This window comes from Neophocaena asiaeorientalis, unplaced genomic scaffold (genome assembly GCF_003031525.2).
Source record: "Neophocaena asiaeorientalis asiaeorientalis breed wild unplaced genomic scaffold, Neophocaena_asiaeorientalis_V1.1 scaffold251, whole genome shotgun sequence".
Taxonomy (NCBI): domain Eukaryota; kingdom Metazoa; phylum Chordata; class Mammalia; order Artiodactyla; family Phocoenidae; genus Neophocaena; species Neophocaena asiaeorientalis.
Genome location: NW_020173377.1, coordinates 4,838,827 through 4,855,382, shown reverse-complemented (window position 1 = coordinate 4,855,382; position 16,556 = coordinate 4,838,827). Strand labels below are relative to the sequence as shown.

The 16,556-nt window shown below is 36.9% G+C and overlaps 2 protein-coding genes across 12 annotated transcripts in view; one reads left to right on the top strand and one right to left on the bottom strand.

Moving 5' to 3' along the window:
• The window catches only part of TASOR (transcription activation suppressor), a 49,723-nt gene extending 44,336 nt beyond the window's left edge, over positions 1–5,387 (top strand). For 4 of the 6 annotated variants that reach the window (XM_024746395.1, XM_024746393.1, XM_024746394.1 and 1 more), the window contains 6 exons: positions 396–518; positions 1,285–1,444; positions 1,918–2,026; positions 3,342–3,520; positions 3,700–3,864; positions 4,661–5,387. In XM_024746395.1, coding sequence (XP_024602163.1) covers positions 396–518; positions 1,285–1,444; positions 1,918–2,026; positions 3,342–3,520; positions 3,700–3,864; positions 4,661–5,187 — 1,263 coding nt within the window. In that variant the 3' untranslated portion in view covers positions 5,188–5,387. Of the gene's footprint in view, positions 1–395; positions 519–1,284; positions 1,445–1,917; positions 2,027–3,341; positions 3,521–3,699; positions 3,865–4,383 lie in introns of all 6 variants that reach the window. The other 2 variants (XM_024746397.1, XM_024746396.1) reach the window with 2 other exon arrangements.
• Positions 5,388–6,631: 1,244 nt separating this feature from the next.
• Positions 6,632–16,556, bottom strand: part of CCDC66 (coiled-coil domain containing 66) — a 51,494-nt gene continuing 41,569 nt past the window's right edge. For all 6 annotated transcript variants that reach the window (XM_024746398.1, XM_024746401.1, XM_024746399.1 and 3 more), the window contains 5 exons: positions 10,151–10,647; positions 9,499–9,539; positions 8,446–8,687; positions 8,096–8,211; positions 6,632–6,766 (listed from right to left, as the gene is read on the bottom strand). In XM_024746398.1, the coding sequence (XP_024602166.1) occupies positions 6,680–6,766; positions 8,096–8,211; positions 8,446–8,687; positions 9,499–9,539; positions 10,151–10,647 (983 nt within the window). In that variant the 3' untranslated portion in view covers positions 6,632–6,679. The remainder of the gene's footprint in view (positions 6,767–8,095; positions 8,212–8,445; positions 8,688–9,498; positions 9,540–10,150; positions 10,648–16,556) is intronic.

Here is a 16,556-nt window from a genome sequence, read left to right as displayed (position 1 = left end):
GGTAACACTGCTGCAGAGAATCAAGGGCCTGCTTCAAAAGGAAAGGAAAATGGGAGTGAGAGTGGTTAACGACTGAGCTCTGGATTGCCCAGAATAAGTAATAAGAGTTAAGAACCTGGGCTAATCCATTGCTTTTCTGGTTCTGTTACCCCAAGCTAGCATTTACTTGGCTTTGACTGCATAGCGTCGTAACATTGTGATTGTGACCAGTTAAGGTCTGAGCTTCAGAGTCTTCTCTAAGAGTGGACTTGATCTCTGAGGTCCCTAGTGTAAGGGCATCATTATTAGTGGTCTAGTAGTAGTTAAACTTAACTACTTTATCTTGCATTTCTCGTGTTAAATGGATGTTTGCAAAAAAGCTTTTAAATGTTGATTTAGTTTTTTTTCTTTAACAGGAATATCTTATCAAATTAGGCAATACAGAGTGTCATCCAGAACAGTTTTTGGAAAGAAGATCAAAATTAGATAAACTATTGATTATTATTCAAAATGAAGACATTGCAGGTTTCATTCACAAGGTAGACTATTAAGCTGAATTCTTTGCTTATTTTGGTTGTAAAAAATCCCTACTATCTTTGAGACTAAAGCTGTTTGTCTTTAAAATATCCTCATAAGCTTTAAAGGAGATAAAACTTTGAGGTTGGGAGGTTTAGGACTTGAGACCTAAACTACCCTCTGTGAATCAGCTCATGAGATTCATATTTATACCTCTACAAAATTTTAAATTGTGGCACATCACAGATCTTACCTATCGCTTAAATGGTCAAGGCTAAGAATACTGACTCCTTGAATGCCATTGGGTCTGCTGACTCTCTTTATATTGTTATCACCTTTATTTGTATGTCCTAGGTAAAACCTGTTTGTACCCCCTCTTTGCTGAAGCAGTCCCCCTTTCCCTTGGGTTTGGAGGTACCCCGTCTAGTCTTAGGAGACTGTCTCAAGTCCTACTGCTCTTTGAAGTCTTTCCTGACTGTTTCAGTCCGTAGGCTGTTGCCTCATTTGAATTCGGACTGTACTCACAGGGCCAGGCAAGTTAGCATTTGTCATTCTGTTTCCAGGTCTCTTGTTAAGTGCCTCTTCCTTAGAGAGTTCTGTTCAAGGTAGATGCCCAGTACATAAATGTTGGTTTGTATATTTAGAAATAATGTTGGAAATATTGTTTTTGTGCTTGACTTTGCAGAGACAACACACTAATATAGGTGAGCCATAGTACATCTAATGTAGGTTACTTCACACTTGAGTCTGTCTGTCCTTACTTCTATTTTTATTTTGGTATTTAAATAGGTACCTGGCTTGGTGACTTTAAAGAAGCTTCCTTGTGTTAGTTTTGCTGGTGTTGATAGTTTGGATGATGTTAAAAATCATACATACAATGAGTTATTTGTATCTGGAGGTTTTATCGTTTCTGATGAATCCATTCTAAATCCAGAAGTAATCACAATTGGTAAGATTTATTTATTCTTTTAAGCATGTAACATGTCTTTTCTAGGTTTTTCTCATTAGTGACTCACTCATACTTTAATGCATTATCCATTCTGCCAGTCACAGATAACTAGTACATTTCCATCATTTTTTGAGCTTTTATTACCTCAGATTTCTTTCCCATTCTTTTACTCTTTACGAATAATTTCCTCTTAAGTCTGGTATAAAGCAGGGCTCTCTGTACCTACTTCCCTTGGATTACTTTTGGTTTGTTATTGTTACCAACATGTTTTTTTGTGTGTAGATGTTATGTTCTTAGATCTCAAAGAGGATGTATAGATCTGTCTCCCTTAGAGGGGAAAAAAAGAGAAAGAAAATACTACATAGGAAAGTAGGTGTTCCTACATGATATCAACAAACACTTCTTCCTTAATTCAGTTGTGGAGTGGGTGACTTGTTTATTGAATTTAAAATGAACTTCATTATCTCTAACAGAGAACCTTAAAAATTTTTTGACATTCCTCGAAGAACTTAGTACTCCAGAAGGAAAATGGCAATGGAAAGTCCACTGTAAATTTCAGAAAAAACTAAAGGAACTGGGCAGGTAAGGTTTGAAAAATAACTATATATTGGTTGTTGATTTTAACATTGTGTTCACAGAATTTTGCTATTTTTTATATGTTTGTAAATTATAGATGCTGCTCAGTTTTCACAGATGTCTTTTGCCAGCCGTAAGGGAATGTAGATGCTGAATTATTCTAGCCTGTTTGAAAATGATATTCTTGTTTATGTAGAGGTTTGTTGAAGTTCTAGTTATGTATAGAGATAAAATTGGCTTAAACTTTACCACTTGGGTTTAGAATAATCATCAAAACGGGATAATCAGCATTCTTTATTTTTTTATGGAACTGTACATGCCAAGTAGATCAGGCCCTCTCCTAATTGTTAATCTAATAATATTACACATATGAGACAAGGATTAATCTTGACATGACAAAGGGATCTATGATTAAGACATTCATTTATGTAATAAGTGATTTCTAACATGCCCAGAAGTCACTTCTCAAAACATGATTCTTGGAACACTAGTCCCTTGAGAGGCTCTGCAAATGACTCTTGTAATCAGATGACTTTGGGATACTATATCCTGCTACTAGAGTCCATATAATGTACTTATTTACACATTTGAAGATCTGAGAAACTTTGTAGTTAAGGATCCTGTTTTACATTTTGTCAGTCAGCATTTCTGAAACCTAGACCGCAAAACATTTCTTTCTTCTAATACCTATTGATATTCCATCGGACACACTTAGGGAAATTCAGGCTTTAGTAATTTTAAATTATTTAACTTTTTATTTCATTTTCTAAAAACTTGTTTTATCTTCAAATCATGTGAAGCAAGCATTGGGGAAGTCTTATTTTTATATAACAGATAGCAATACTGAGGCCCGGAGGTATAACTTGTACAAATTAGTACCGTCATCTTCCTGACAATAGCCCGTAATTTCTACCACATGTTGCCTTGCATCTGGAAGTATAGAAATAGCTCAGAGCCGTGTTATTTTTTGAAGGAAAGATTTATATTTTTTTGTCCTTTTACACCCTTCATTACAGTTCTAAATTAGTGAAGCTGAAGAGAAGTGTAATTTATTTAGTAAGTAATAAGTTGAGATTTTTGTCTGAACTGAATAGCTGGCCCTCAGGCTTTGTACCCAGAGAAAGCCCCTGGAGTTACCCATGGATTGCACAATTCCTGCTTTCCCTCTACTAAGAAGCACCTGTATATCAGGCAGTGAGCTAAGCAGTGCAGCTGTCATTAGTTGCCTCAATTGAGAAATTATGGCTTTAATTTCAAGTGAAAACGTCCATACTAAATTTTAGAAATGCAGATACAGATACTGAACTACTTAATTTCACAGATTGAATGCTAAAGCACTGAGTCTGTTGACCCTTCTGAATGTCTATCAGAAGAAACATCTGGTTGAAATTTTGTCATACCACAACTGTGATTCACAAACTCGAAATGCTCCAGAATTGGATTGCCTTATCAGACTTCAGGCTCAAAACATACAGCAACGACACATAGTCTTTTTAACAGGTAAAGAGAGTGCTCTTAAGCTTTCTACTGTGAATACAGGAATGTGTATGAAAGGATTTTGTGGGACTGTGTTGGGTGTTTCTGAAAATGTGGAGGAAAGGATTTTGGAGGCAGGCATTGTCATTTTATATTTGCAAGTGTTTTATACTCAACTTTTTTCTTTTTTTTTTTCAATTTAGAAAAGAGTATCAAGATGCTTTCCAGTTATACCGATAATGGAATAGTGGTTGCGACTGCTGAAGACTTTATGCAAAACTTTAAAAATCTTGTGGGCTATCACAACTCAATCACAGAAGAAAACCTTCCTTTGCTTGGTGCTAATGAGAATCTTGAGTCGCAGTCAGGTAACTTTTCAGTAGTTTTCATTTTCTTTAAGGCAGACAGAAAAAGAATGGTTTTGCTTTGATTTCATATAATGAAATGCTAATTTTGAAACTGCTCACCTCAGTGTAAACTCAGCTTCAGGGGAAGTGTTTCAAGGCATTTATCATTCTTTTACTTAGCATACACAAAATCTGCTCATTTATTATACTGTAGTCAGTGTTTGAGTTAATGTAGACTGCATACTATAGAGTAGGCATTTTCTTTTTGAGGGTATGTAAGCTTTATTGGCTTCTGTTGTGAATTAAAGCAGTTTAATTACAAGGTAGTAGAGATATCCATAGCTTTAGTCTTTTGTGAGATGGCCTTTGCTTTCAGGTTTTATGTAAAATGAAAGATGTACTTTTGTTTTTTGAGGAAAAGCAGAGATGTTCGAACATTTGATACAGCTAACCAGTTTAGTAGTAATCCAGTGAAGCTAGATGTCAGAATTTTTATTTTATATTTGTCTTGTCGAATACTGAATTACCGTATAACTTTAGATGCTGTTTTGACATTAACCCCTTTGGAGCTGGGAGTTGGGATTTCCCAACATTAAACGTGAACACATTTCGCAGAAGCTTTTAGCATCGGATTATCTGGACATTCACACCTAGTGTGAGTGTTGTGACTAAGTGAACTTGTGGCAGAAGACCAAGCTTTAAGGGATTGTGGACTTGCAGACCCTGACGCATTATATTGTGTGAGTAGTGTATAATTTTAAAACTTAAACAAATTGTGTATTTCAATAGAGGAGGACTTTTTGTTTTTTAAATGTAGCTCTTTTAGAAAACGATGAAAAGGACGAAGAGGATATGTCTCTGGATTCAGGGGATGAAATCTCAAAAATAGAAGTATGCAGCAATTTTCATTCAGAAATGTTGGAGAAAGAGACCAAAGGATCACGTGGAACAGATCAAAAAAAGAATATTCAAATTGAGTTGCAATCGTCTCTTGACTTGCAAAAACGTTTATTAGAAGAGAAGACTTATGAAATTGATTCTGAAGAGAGAGCTTCTGTTGATATAGTATGCTCTGAAGGAGAGAACAGTAATTCAGCTGAACAGGATTCATATAGCAACTTTCAGGTTTATCACAGTCAATTAAATATGTTCCATCAGTTTAGTCATTTTAATGTTCTCACTCATCAGACATTTTTGGGGACACCATATGCCCTTTCATCAAGTCAGTCTGAAGAAAGTGGAAATTACTTTTTATCTGCTTATACTCAAAACTTGGATAGAGAGAAATCTCCATTAAGTTGGTGGAAAAGTGATACTTCCAGGCCGTTTTCAAAAGAGAAATAATTACAGTAACTTTTTTTTTTAAAGTAGGTTGTTATGGCCTTTTTCTGTTTCTTAAAAGTGAATTCACAATTTATATTTCATTCTCTAAACAAAAGGTTTCTTTTCCTTTTGCAAATGTTTTTTTTCCTCTTATTTAAATCATGATGGCCTGTAACAGTTGAAGCATCTGAAAATTGAAATAAATATATATTTTTAACATATTGTACTTGAATTATCTCATATTGGCACTTTTAAGTTTTACACTTATGTCATCTGTACTTTGGCTTCAAATTGAAGCCTGTTTTATATGTAAAACTAGATAGTTGCAAAAGGATAGTGAACAATGGCTTTACTTTTTTTTCCTTCCTCTAATGTCAATGATCCCAGCTACTTTTGCTGAAATGATATATCAACTAATGCATTTGCTACTTTTGCTGAAATGATTGATATCAACTAATGCATTTTATTTTAAGCTTTTTGTATAGTGCTTTTACACAGGTATAAGCCAGTGATGTTAATATTTACACGACTTTGGCTCAATACCTCAAGATTTATTGAACAAAGCCATTTCATTTAGATGATAAAACTATGTACATATAGGACTTAGGACTTAACACCAGGCAGCATTATTTTTTATTTTTAGACAACCATGTAAAATCACCTGTTGCTAAAATTTTGGTCAACCTTTTATTTGAGAATATTTGATAATTACAATTTTCAGTGCTTGTGTGGTCCTTAAACAAAAACCTATCTATCTTTTGAAATATGAATTTGGTTATTAAAGGCATTAAACAATTTGAAATAAACTTTGCTGTAGATTTTTAAATTGTTAGAAAAATGTAAGTATATTTTTCAGGTGGTAAGCACTTAAGTGCTATATATACTAAAGCTAACTTTTTAAATTCACAGATAAAAGTACATGGTGAAGATAAATTTTAAATCCACATGTATTGCTAATAACTGCCTCTCCATTACTAATACAAACTTGTAAATGTTTTTGAAAACTGTAGTTTCTACAATAAAAGAAGTCATTAAAAAAAGGACTTAAAAAAATTTCCATGTAAGCCTAAACTGAATCTGGGCTATTTTAGTAAAAGTAAGTATGTCAGACCTTCCTTTGGCACCTCAAAAGAACTTTGAGTTCTACTCTTTAAAATCTTTTTATAGAGCAAAATATCTAAGTAATATTTTAATAAGCTACATGTAAAAAGTGTGGAAGAACACTGTAAACTCCAGACTGTGTTAAGGTAAGTAGATCAGTACCTCAATACCCACATTGTGATGAGCAGGAAAAAAATTTTTTTTCTTTTTTTTACTACTTTTTTACAAGTGTCTTGTTTTATTGTTTTTTAAAATATATATATACACACATACTTTACTACATAATGTACAAGTTTTAAATAAGCATTTTAAAAAGAAATCTAGGCTATTTGATAAATACAGTTAAGCAACAACCAATCTCATTTCATAATTTGGAAGACAAATCAAATGTAAAGGATTTGATTTTCTACATTTAAAACGAAGAACTAAAATTCTCTTCTTGATTTGCAGCTAAAGGCATGAGATTAGTTTCCAACTCTCTTTGCTTCTGGAGAAGGCCCTGAAATCATATTGATATGTTAGTACGGTGTGCAGCAGACGGGCAAATTATTCCTATTTTACCTTTCTCTCTTGTTAATACAGAACTATATTTACTTTGAAAACACGTATTACGCTCAGTTACTTGGCCATAGCTTAAATGTTATCTTTGTCATGTTCAACTCAAGAATTTTCAATTTTTACACCAGACTTTCTCACTTGGATACTGTGCAGCTATCACACATTTGTAAGATTTTTAGCCATACAACCAATAGAAATGACCTTTCTTAAAACCATGTCTCCTAACTGTGGGGCTAAACACCACCTCTTTCCTTTTCCCCAAATGCTCTTAAAATGGTCATGAGTCTCCCTTTAACACCCAGTGTTTATCTTGACTGCATTAACCTTAGTGGCTAGTACAAGGCCCTGCTGAAGTAAGATACAGTCACTATGTAGGTGAAGGTGTATACATCACATTCTTTCTCTTAAGCTACAACTTTTGTCTCTACTAAGCTAGAATATACCTTGTCACTTTAAAAAGAGGTTTAAGTAAAATCTTCACTGTGTGGATTACCAAGCTTGAGTTACAAAATTCAATCCACATGTAACCAAAGCTACAGCATTTAAAAAACTAAGGGACACTTTATAATCCTGGGTTAGTGGGGGTGATTTTCTAGTTCTATAAGAACGAACTGTTTAAGCAACACTTGAATCAACAATTTGAAATGCAGGAGGCATTCATAAATGACTGGACATGGAAAAGGGTAATCCTAAAACTACAGTTTATTTTCCCCAAATACACAAAGTATACTGTGAATCAAAGCTAATCGTAAAACCAGTTTTGCAAGTTTTTTTTTTTTTTTTTAAGCACAGGGACAGGTGTTTGTTTTTTTTTTGTTTTCTAAGGCCAGCCGGTAGAGAACAGTTATAGCCTTAAATATTTGATGTGTTTATTTTTATCTGAGCAGATAATGAGTCAAAATTGGTCTGGGAGAAAAAGTAGTCTGGTAAGATTATACCTGTAATTTCACATTATATTACTCTTTGGGACTTGTGTCAAGTTCTATTCCAAACACAGCCAACACGTTCAAAAAAATGTGAACTGCATTACTAAGAATTAAAGCATAACTGTATTTATTTTCTGCCTTTGGTTTTAGGGCCTTATTGATCATGCTTTGCCATTTCAAATGTATGCCTTTTTTCATTCAATAAAGTTGTCTTAATATTCAAAATGTCTCATGATTTCATGCTGGAAAGAAACAGTCATGTAACCAACGATGTTTAGTAAAACTGGTAAAACACAGCCCTCCACCAGAAAATGGTCACATCCAAACTTTGGAAGAGCTCATACCTGTCTCAGTTCTGACAGTCCCTTAAGGATTGCTTGCTGTCGATCCCTGTTTTTCACCACGTTAGGATTAAGAAGTGGGTCCCTGAGGTGGTCAAAAAGCTGTTCTTGGTCACAGTCTGAAGCCAGATAAAAATGACAAAAATTCAAATACATTTATAATATGAAATAGCCCTATGCTATAACATTCTATGGATTCATTAATAAATTTATATCCTAGGAAAGCACCAAGTAAGTAATAAATATTCAATAAAAATTTTAATAATTGACTCCAAAAGAGAGAAATTTTTTCTACCTCTCTTGGGGCAATTTGGATTTTTAATTGTGGGGGGGGTACACTTATATTTACTTACCATGTAGATTTTGGTACTGAGGATCCTGGGTTAAAGGCCTAGACAATGGTGCATCTGGATCAAGGTAATAGATCTCATTGGTTCGGACATAGGGAATAAAATGAAATGGTTCAGAAAACCCAGGTGATAATTCTGTTTGACTATCTCCTGAGATCAGATTCTCTCTTTCATAAGTACTGTTTTTTAGTGTCTGAGTTTGCTGCGTTCTGGTTTTCACTGCTGGAACTGGTGGTGATTGAGACCTGTATTTTTCCAAAAAGCACAATAAGGGACTTCTTAAAAAGCATGAATGAAAAACTGTATTTTATTTTAGATTAAGCATATTCTATTCTTCAGTCACATTTCAATTTATTCTAAATGTACCTATAACACCTTTAGGAACACTATATGTAAGAGGCTTGAGTTCTATGATACCATTTCCTAAAACAGGGCAACAAAATGGGATTAATTTGGGGTTTACTAGTACTTGCTGAGGATATATATATGCTAGAACAGGGAGAAATTTACTAGCTTGTGAGGATCAACGCTACCTGAGTTAATTTAAACCTAATGTTTCTCCTTAGAATTCACCATAAAATAATATACTTACCGCCTAAACTAAACTTGCTATTAGAGCCATATTCAGAGACAGCTTAAACCAGCCGGTTTGTGCACAAAAATAGAGAATAAAAATTCTAACTATTTAAAATCTCCCACTGGTTAATTTCTCATTATCCCTACCAGTCATTTATTCCCTACCCCCCTCAATCCAAGCAGAATGTCTATTCCACTGCTGACATATCTGGAAAATCAAAACTGTTAAAGTCTGAAGATAACAAAATATCACCCACATTCCTGCTTAGGATGCCTAGGTCCAGTCCAATTTGGACCTTCAAATTCTAGGTAAAATGCCAGACAGACACCCTTTCCCTTAAACCTCTATTCACCTGAAGTCACAAACTTTCCTGTTACTGTCTTCACAGACATGCATACATGCTTGATCTCACCTCTATTTTGAGCAAGTATTTTATATCACACAGAAAGCACTAAGTAGCTACGGAATCCATAACATACCTTTCCTTGTTGAAAGAATTAATTATCTGAGGTTCTTCTTCCTAAATGATAGACAGGAGTTAACAGTGTTTCCATACGTCCCCACAAATGTTTTTAGTGGTTGTTGAAATAATCTGAGGATAATATTTGAGTAACACATACTGGATAACAGGATAGGAGAGGCTTGGTACTTCTCCAGAGTCAGAGAAACCAATCCAGTAATTCCTGACCTTGTAAATTATCCTGTCTATATGGACTATAAACAAGAGTTTTGAATGGGTATCTGAATAAAGAATAGCATTAATCTATACAGGGTTTAAGTGTAAACTTTTTCTGTAAAGGACATAGTAAACACTTGGCTTTGTGAGCCATGTGGTCTCTGTTGCAACTACTCTAAACTCTTCTTGCAGCATGAAGCCAGCCACAGACAATAGGTTAAAAAAAAATGAGCATGGCTGTATTGCTAAAAACTTTATTTGCAAAAGCAGGCAGCAAGATGGATTTGCCTATTGGCCATAGTTTGTTGACCCCTGCTGTAAACTACAGCAAATTTCTAGAACTCTTATTCACACCCAGAATAGCCCTGTCAAAACATGCATGTGTGGAACTGTATTCTCATTCTAAAAACTTCAATACATGCTTTAAAATGTTTTTCTAGACAGAAGAGCTTTACCTTTTTGACTAGCTGCCACCTGAAACTTCGTTCAGTTTCTTGAGATGAATGAAGAACAACAACATCTGGTGAAGTGACTCTATTTTGAGAGAGGTGTCCAGGATTATTTCTTTCTACCAAATGAAGCAGTTCCATCTGCCTTCTTACTCTTTTTTCTTCTCTCAGCTTTTGAAGCTGTTTAGGGTACTTTTCTGATGCTGGAATATACCGTCTCAGTGGTTTATTTATATTCCAATCAGGCCTTTTAGGACACTTCTTCATATGTTTTGTTTGTTTCTCTCTTCTTGTGAACTGATTACACTGGTCATTATAACTGTTTTCTTTTTCTAAGTTGGCTCCGTTATCATGACTTACTAGTTCTTGCTTGTTCTTCCTAGTGTTAAACTGTTCATTAAATTCTGCAGGAATCTCAGGAGACGAACAGTTTATAATTTCCCTCTCTATTACCGATCCACAGCATGATTCTATATTGGTAAATACTCCAGCATTTAAGTCACCTAAAAGAAAGTTTCAGATGATTAATTTTTTTTAAATTGTGGTAAAACATACATAATGCAAAATTTACCATTTTAACCATTTTTTCAAAGGCATTAAAACTGCCCTCTAAAACTCCGGTTTGAAAATTGAAAAAAAAAAATTCTATACCCACTAAACTCCCCATCCCCCGCTTCCTGCCAGCTCATAGCAACCACCATACTACTTTGTCTCTATGACTCTCTTTTTGTGACTTCTGTTAGCATAATGTCCTCAAAGTTCATCCAAGTTGTAGCATGTGTCAGAATATTCTCCTTTTTAAGGCTGAATACACACACACCATAAAACATTCCACTGTATGTATATACCACATTTTTGTTTATCCATTCATCTGTCAAGGGACACTTGGGTTGCCTCCACCTTTGGGCTATTCTCCAAGACCTTACTTTTTTCAGTTCTGACTACACCCAGATGTGGAATCGCCAGACCATACAGTAATTATAAATTTTCTGAGGAAATGCCATCCTGTTTCCTTTAGCAGCTGCACCATTTTACATTCCCACCAACAATGCACAAGGGTTCCAATTTCCCTAAATCTTCCAGTTTTAAGTGTACGATTCAGTGGCGCCAAGCACACTCATGATGCCACACAATTCCAGACCCCATCATCACCTCAAGCAGAAACCCTGCACCCACTAAGCAGTAACTCCCCATTCCACCCTCCTTCCCAACCCTCAGCAACTGCCACTCTACTTTCCACTTCTGAATTTGTCCACCCAACCCTAAATTCCTTACACCAGTGGAACTATACAATATTTTTGTCTCCCTGTACAACTGCCCCCCCGCCCCTCACATCCAGCTTATTTCACTCAGCGTAATGCCTTCACGGATTATTCAAGCTACAGCACATAACAGAACTTCAGATGATTCGCTCTTTATTTTTTTTATTTTATTTTTGGCTGCGCTGGGTCTTCGTTGCTGCACATGGACTTTCTCTAGTGGCGAGCGGGAGCTACTCTTCGTTGCGGTATGTCGGCTTCTTACCGTGGTGCACGGGGGAGCACGGGGTCTAGGTGCGCCGGCTTCAGTAGTTGTGGCACACGGGCTCGGCAGTCGTGGCTCGTGGGCTCCAGAGCACAGGCTCAGTAGTTGCAGCACACGGGCCCAGCTGCTCTGCGGCATGTGGGATCTTCCCGGAGCAGGGCTCGAACCCGTGTCCCCCGCACTAGCAGGGCGGATTCTTAACCACTGTGCCAACAGGGAAGTCCTCATCTAACTTTTTAAATGTCTGTATCTCATATACCATCATGCTATGCCTCCAGGCCATCCCTGAATCACATATAACCTTTTACTTTTTTCCATTTTGAAAACAGGAAAAGTTCACCATTCAAACATCTAAAATCTCCTTAAAATTTACATAATGTTCATGATTATATATGTGTTCAGCTATCACAACAGTTGAGCAACAAAATTACTGTGTTGCTCAAAAGGCCTTTTTTCACATATGATTAAAATTTTAAATTCACAATTAGCTAAAAAAAAGTCCAATTATTGCTGTAAGTGTGTTATTCCAGACTAGAGCTGGCCAGGACTAATCCTAGTAAGGCTGCCCAGCCTACATCATTTTCATACTGGATATCCTTTTTTGCCACTCTAGACCCACTCTGCACCTTTCTCTCCCCTGCTCTCTGCCCTAGCAGGCTGACTGGTAAGAACCTTATCAATGGGTTCCTGGGTCCTCTGGTTTCTGTTTCTGTCAGGAGTGTTCACATGCAGATTATAGGAAGGGAAAAGAGTGAATTCAGGATACTTATCCCACTGGCTCATTCCCTGTGAGCTGACCTCAGGCTGACTCTATCCCTTTACCAAAGGTTCCCCTCAAAGTTACCTCTATACAACGCTTGTCTTCTAGGTTCTGGTAACAAGTCAGTTGCTACTAGCACCAGAGTCAAAGCACTACTGCTGTTCTCCCTCACATCCACTCCTTTGAAAATAGTCTCTTTTTAAATAAGCCATCTTTAATGATTCTACTTTGGGACCCTGACTGATTAAATTGCCTTAGAGTCACCCAGTGATGATATACATAATTTCATGGTCTTAAAGACCTAGTTTGACTTTTTTTTTTTTAGTTTGACTTCCTCTTAAGTAATGTGTAGGATTTATATAATTTTGTTGTTTATCTGGACATAGAGAAGGGAGAAACCACATTCTTCAAGCTTACGTGGAAACTATAAAAAAAATTTTGTTTTTTTTAATAAACTAAACAGGTTGCTTTACCCAATGCCCTTTTCAAATTCCCTTCTACCTTCTGTCATATTATGTAATCTGGTGGTGTACTGAAGATCTAAAATTAACTGGCAGAAAGAGTGGTATGTTAGAGGATGGATTTCCATTAAGACATTCTGGGCTTGGGGCTCAGCACTAGCCAACTCCAGAGTAGCTTTTTGATATTTCTAGAGGAACATTAATATTATCTCCTAACTTACGGCCAGCCAAATTGGTTTTTGTCTCTTTTTAAGTTACCAAGGGATCCCCAAGACCACAATTAACTGACAGGAGAGTCCATTGGTAATTAGTTTAAAAACTGAAGGTCTGGTTCAAGGTGGTGACCTAGGAAGATCCTGAACTCGCCTCCTACAGACACACTTGAACCTATAGTTACATATGGAACAATTTCCTCTGAAAAAAGCCTAAACAACTGGCTGGGCGACTCCTACACATTGCCCAAGTCTGGCACACCATCAAAGCAGGTTGGGAGAGGCTGAGACACAGTCAAGCCATAAACCCCACCCCTGTGCTGCAACCCACAATTGGGAGGGAACTCAAAACCCAGCGCTTTTCCCCAAGGAGATAAGGGTTTGAACCCCACATTGGGTACCCCACTTTTAAGATCTGCACAGAACAGATAATCCCCCAAAACATACAGCACTGAAAACCAGTGCGGCTCATGTCCACAAGACCCACAAAGCTATAGCAAAAGGGAGAAACAGCTCTTAAAGGGCTCACTTACCTCAGGGCCCAGTGCAGAGGCAGCTGATAACACCCAAATGTGAAAGAGGCTCATTTAAAAATATGCTGAAGCGTTGGCCCAAGAGGTAGGAATGTAACTTAACACATCTAGGGGCTTGCTGGAATACTCTTGGGATGGGGGTGGGGATGAGGATGGTGGGCACCACCTATTTTTTTTTTTTAAAAGAACCACTAGGCCTCTTATTCCCACCTTGCCGTCCCTGCCCCAGCTGTTACACTGCCCCCCGCCCAACTTCAACATGTACAGCAAACCCTCAGCAAACATCATTCTCAATGGTGAAAAACTGAAGGCGTTTCCTCTAAGATCAGGAATAAGACAAAGATGTCAACTCTAGCCACTTTATTCAACATAGTTTTGGAAGTCCGAGCCACAGCAATCGGTAAGAAAAATAAATAAAAGGAATACAAATTGGAAAAGAAGAAGTAAAACTGTCACTGTTCACAGATGACATGATACTATACATAGAAAATACTAAAGATGCCACCGGTAGACTACTAGAGCTAATCAATGAATCTGGTAAAGCTGAAGGATAGAAAATTAATACACAGAAATCTCTTGCATTCCTATACACTAACAATGAAAGAGCAGAAAGAGAAATTAAGGAAAGAATCCCATTTACCATTGCAACAAAAAGAATAAAACACCTAGGAATAAACCTACCTAGGGAGACAATAAAAGACCTGTATGGGGGCTTCCCTGGTGGCGCAGTGGTTGAGAGTCCGCCTGCCGATGCAGGGGACACGTCCAAAGCAATCTATAGATTCAGTGCAATCCCTATCAAATTACCAATGGCATTTTTCACAGAATTAGAACAAAAAATTTAACAATTTGTATGGAAACACAAAAGACCCCACAGCCAAAGCAATCTGCAAAAAGAAAAATGGAGCTAGAAGAATCACACTTCCCAACTTCAGACTATACTACAAAGCTACAGTAATCAAGACAGTATGGTACTGGCACAAAAACATGAAACTATAAACAAAACGAAAAGACAACCCTCAGAATGGGAGAAAATATTTGCAAACGAAGCAACTGACAAAAGATTAATGTCCAAAATATACAAACAGCTCATGCAGCTCAATATCAAAAAAACAAACAGACCAATCCAAAAATGGGTGGAAGACCTAAATTGACATTTTTCTCCAAAGACATACAGATGGCCAAGAGGCATATGAGAAGATGCTCAACATCACTAATCATTAGAGAAATGCAAATCAAAACTACAAAGAGGTGTCACCTCACACCTGTCAGAATGGCCATCATCAAAAAATCTACAAATAATAAATGCTGGAGAGGGTGTGGAGAAAAGGGAACCAACTTTTTTACACTGTTGGTGGGAATGTAAATTGATACAGCCACTGTGGAGAACAGTATGGAGGTTCCTTGAAAAACTAAAAATAGAATTACCATATGACCCAGCAATCCCACTACTGGGCATATACCCTAAGAAAACTGTAATTCAAAAAGACACATGGGACTTCCCTGGTGGCACAGTGGTTAAGAACCCTCCTGCCAATGCAGGGGACACGGGTTCAAGCCTTGGTCTGGAAAGATCCCACATGCTGTGAAGCAACTAAGCCCGTGTGCCACAACTACTGAGCCTGTGCTCTAGAGCCCGCGAGCCACAACTACTGAAGCCCGCATGCCTAGAGCCCATGCTCTGCAACAAGAAAAGCCACTGCAATGAGAAGCCCGTACACCACAATGAAGAGTAGCTCCCACTCGCTGCAACTAGAGAAAGCCCATGCACAGCAACAAAGACCCAACACAGCCAAAAATAAATAAATAAATGTTTAAAAACAAAATAAAGAGACACATGTACCCCAATGTTCACTGCAGCACTATTTAAAATAGCCAGGTCATGGAAACAACCTAAATGTCCACTGACAGATGAATCGATAAAGAAGATGTGGTACATATATACAATGGAATGTTACTCAGCCATAAAAGGAACGAAACTGGGTCATTTGTAGAGATGTGGATGGACCTAGAGTCTGTCATACAGAATGTGAAGTCAGAAAAACAAATATCGTATATTAACGCATATATGTGGAATGTAGAAAAATAGTACCGATGAACCTATTTCCAGAGAATGAAGAGAGACATAGATGTAGAGAATGGATGTGTGGACACAGGTGGGATGAATTGGGAGATTAGGTTTGACATAAATACAGTACCATGTGTAAAACACATAGCTAGTTGGAACCTGCAGTATAGCACAGGGAGCCTCAGCTTGGTGCTCTGTGATGACCTAAATGGGCCAGATGCAGGGGCAGGGGAGGGAGGTCCAAGAGGAGGGGATATATGTATACATATAGCTGATTCACTTTGTTGTACAACAAAGTATACGATATTCACTTCGTTGTATATTGTAAAGCAATTATACTCCAATAAAATAAATAAAGTGACAGCTCATAAATTGGCTTTTATACAGTTTTGGACTATTCCAAGGATTACAAAAGCTTGAACTCAAGACAGACTTCTCACTGAAATGAAGCAGTGGGATGAACTCACTTTGCAGTGCTAGTTTAAAAATTTAAGTCAAGTTGCTCCAAAGTTTTAAAGTCAGCAGGTGAAAAATACCTTAGATAAGTTTGAAATAAGGAATACCTTACATTTTACTGTTGTTTATTATGTAAGAATAAATAAAAATGAGGTGGGAGAAGTACAGGTAGATGCATGCTAAGAACTAGTGCCATTTTGAATACTAGCCAAAACTATTTTCCTTACAGATGTTTCTGTAAGAATTTTCTCTAAGCACTCTGTAATTTTAAGAAGTACTTTAATAAATGTTCTGTTTATACTCAAAAAAATATAAATAAAATTTTAAAAATTAAAAAACACTAAGCCTTTTATTCCCACCTTGCTGCCCCTGCCCCGCTGTTACACTCCCCATTCCCA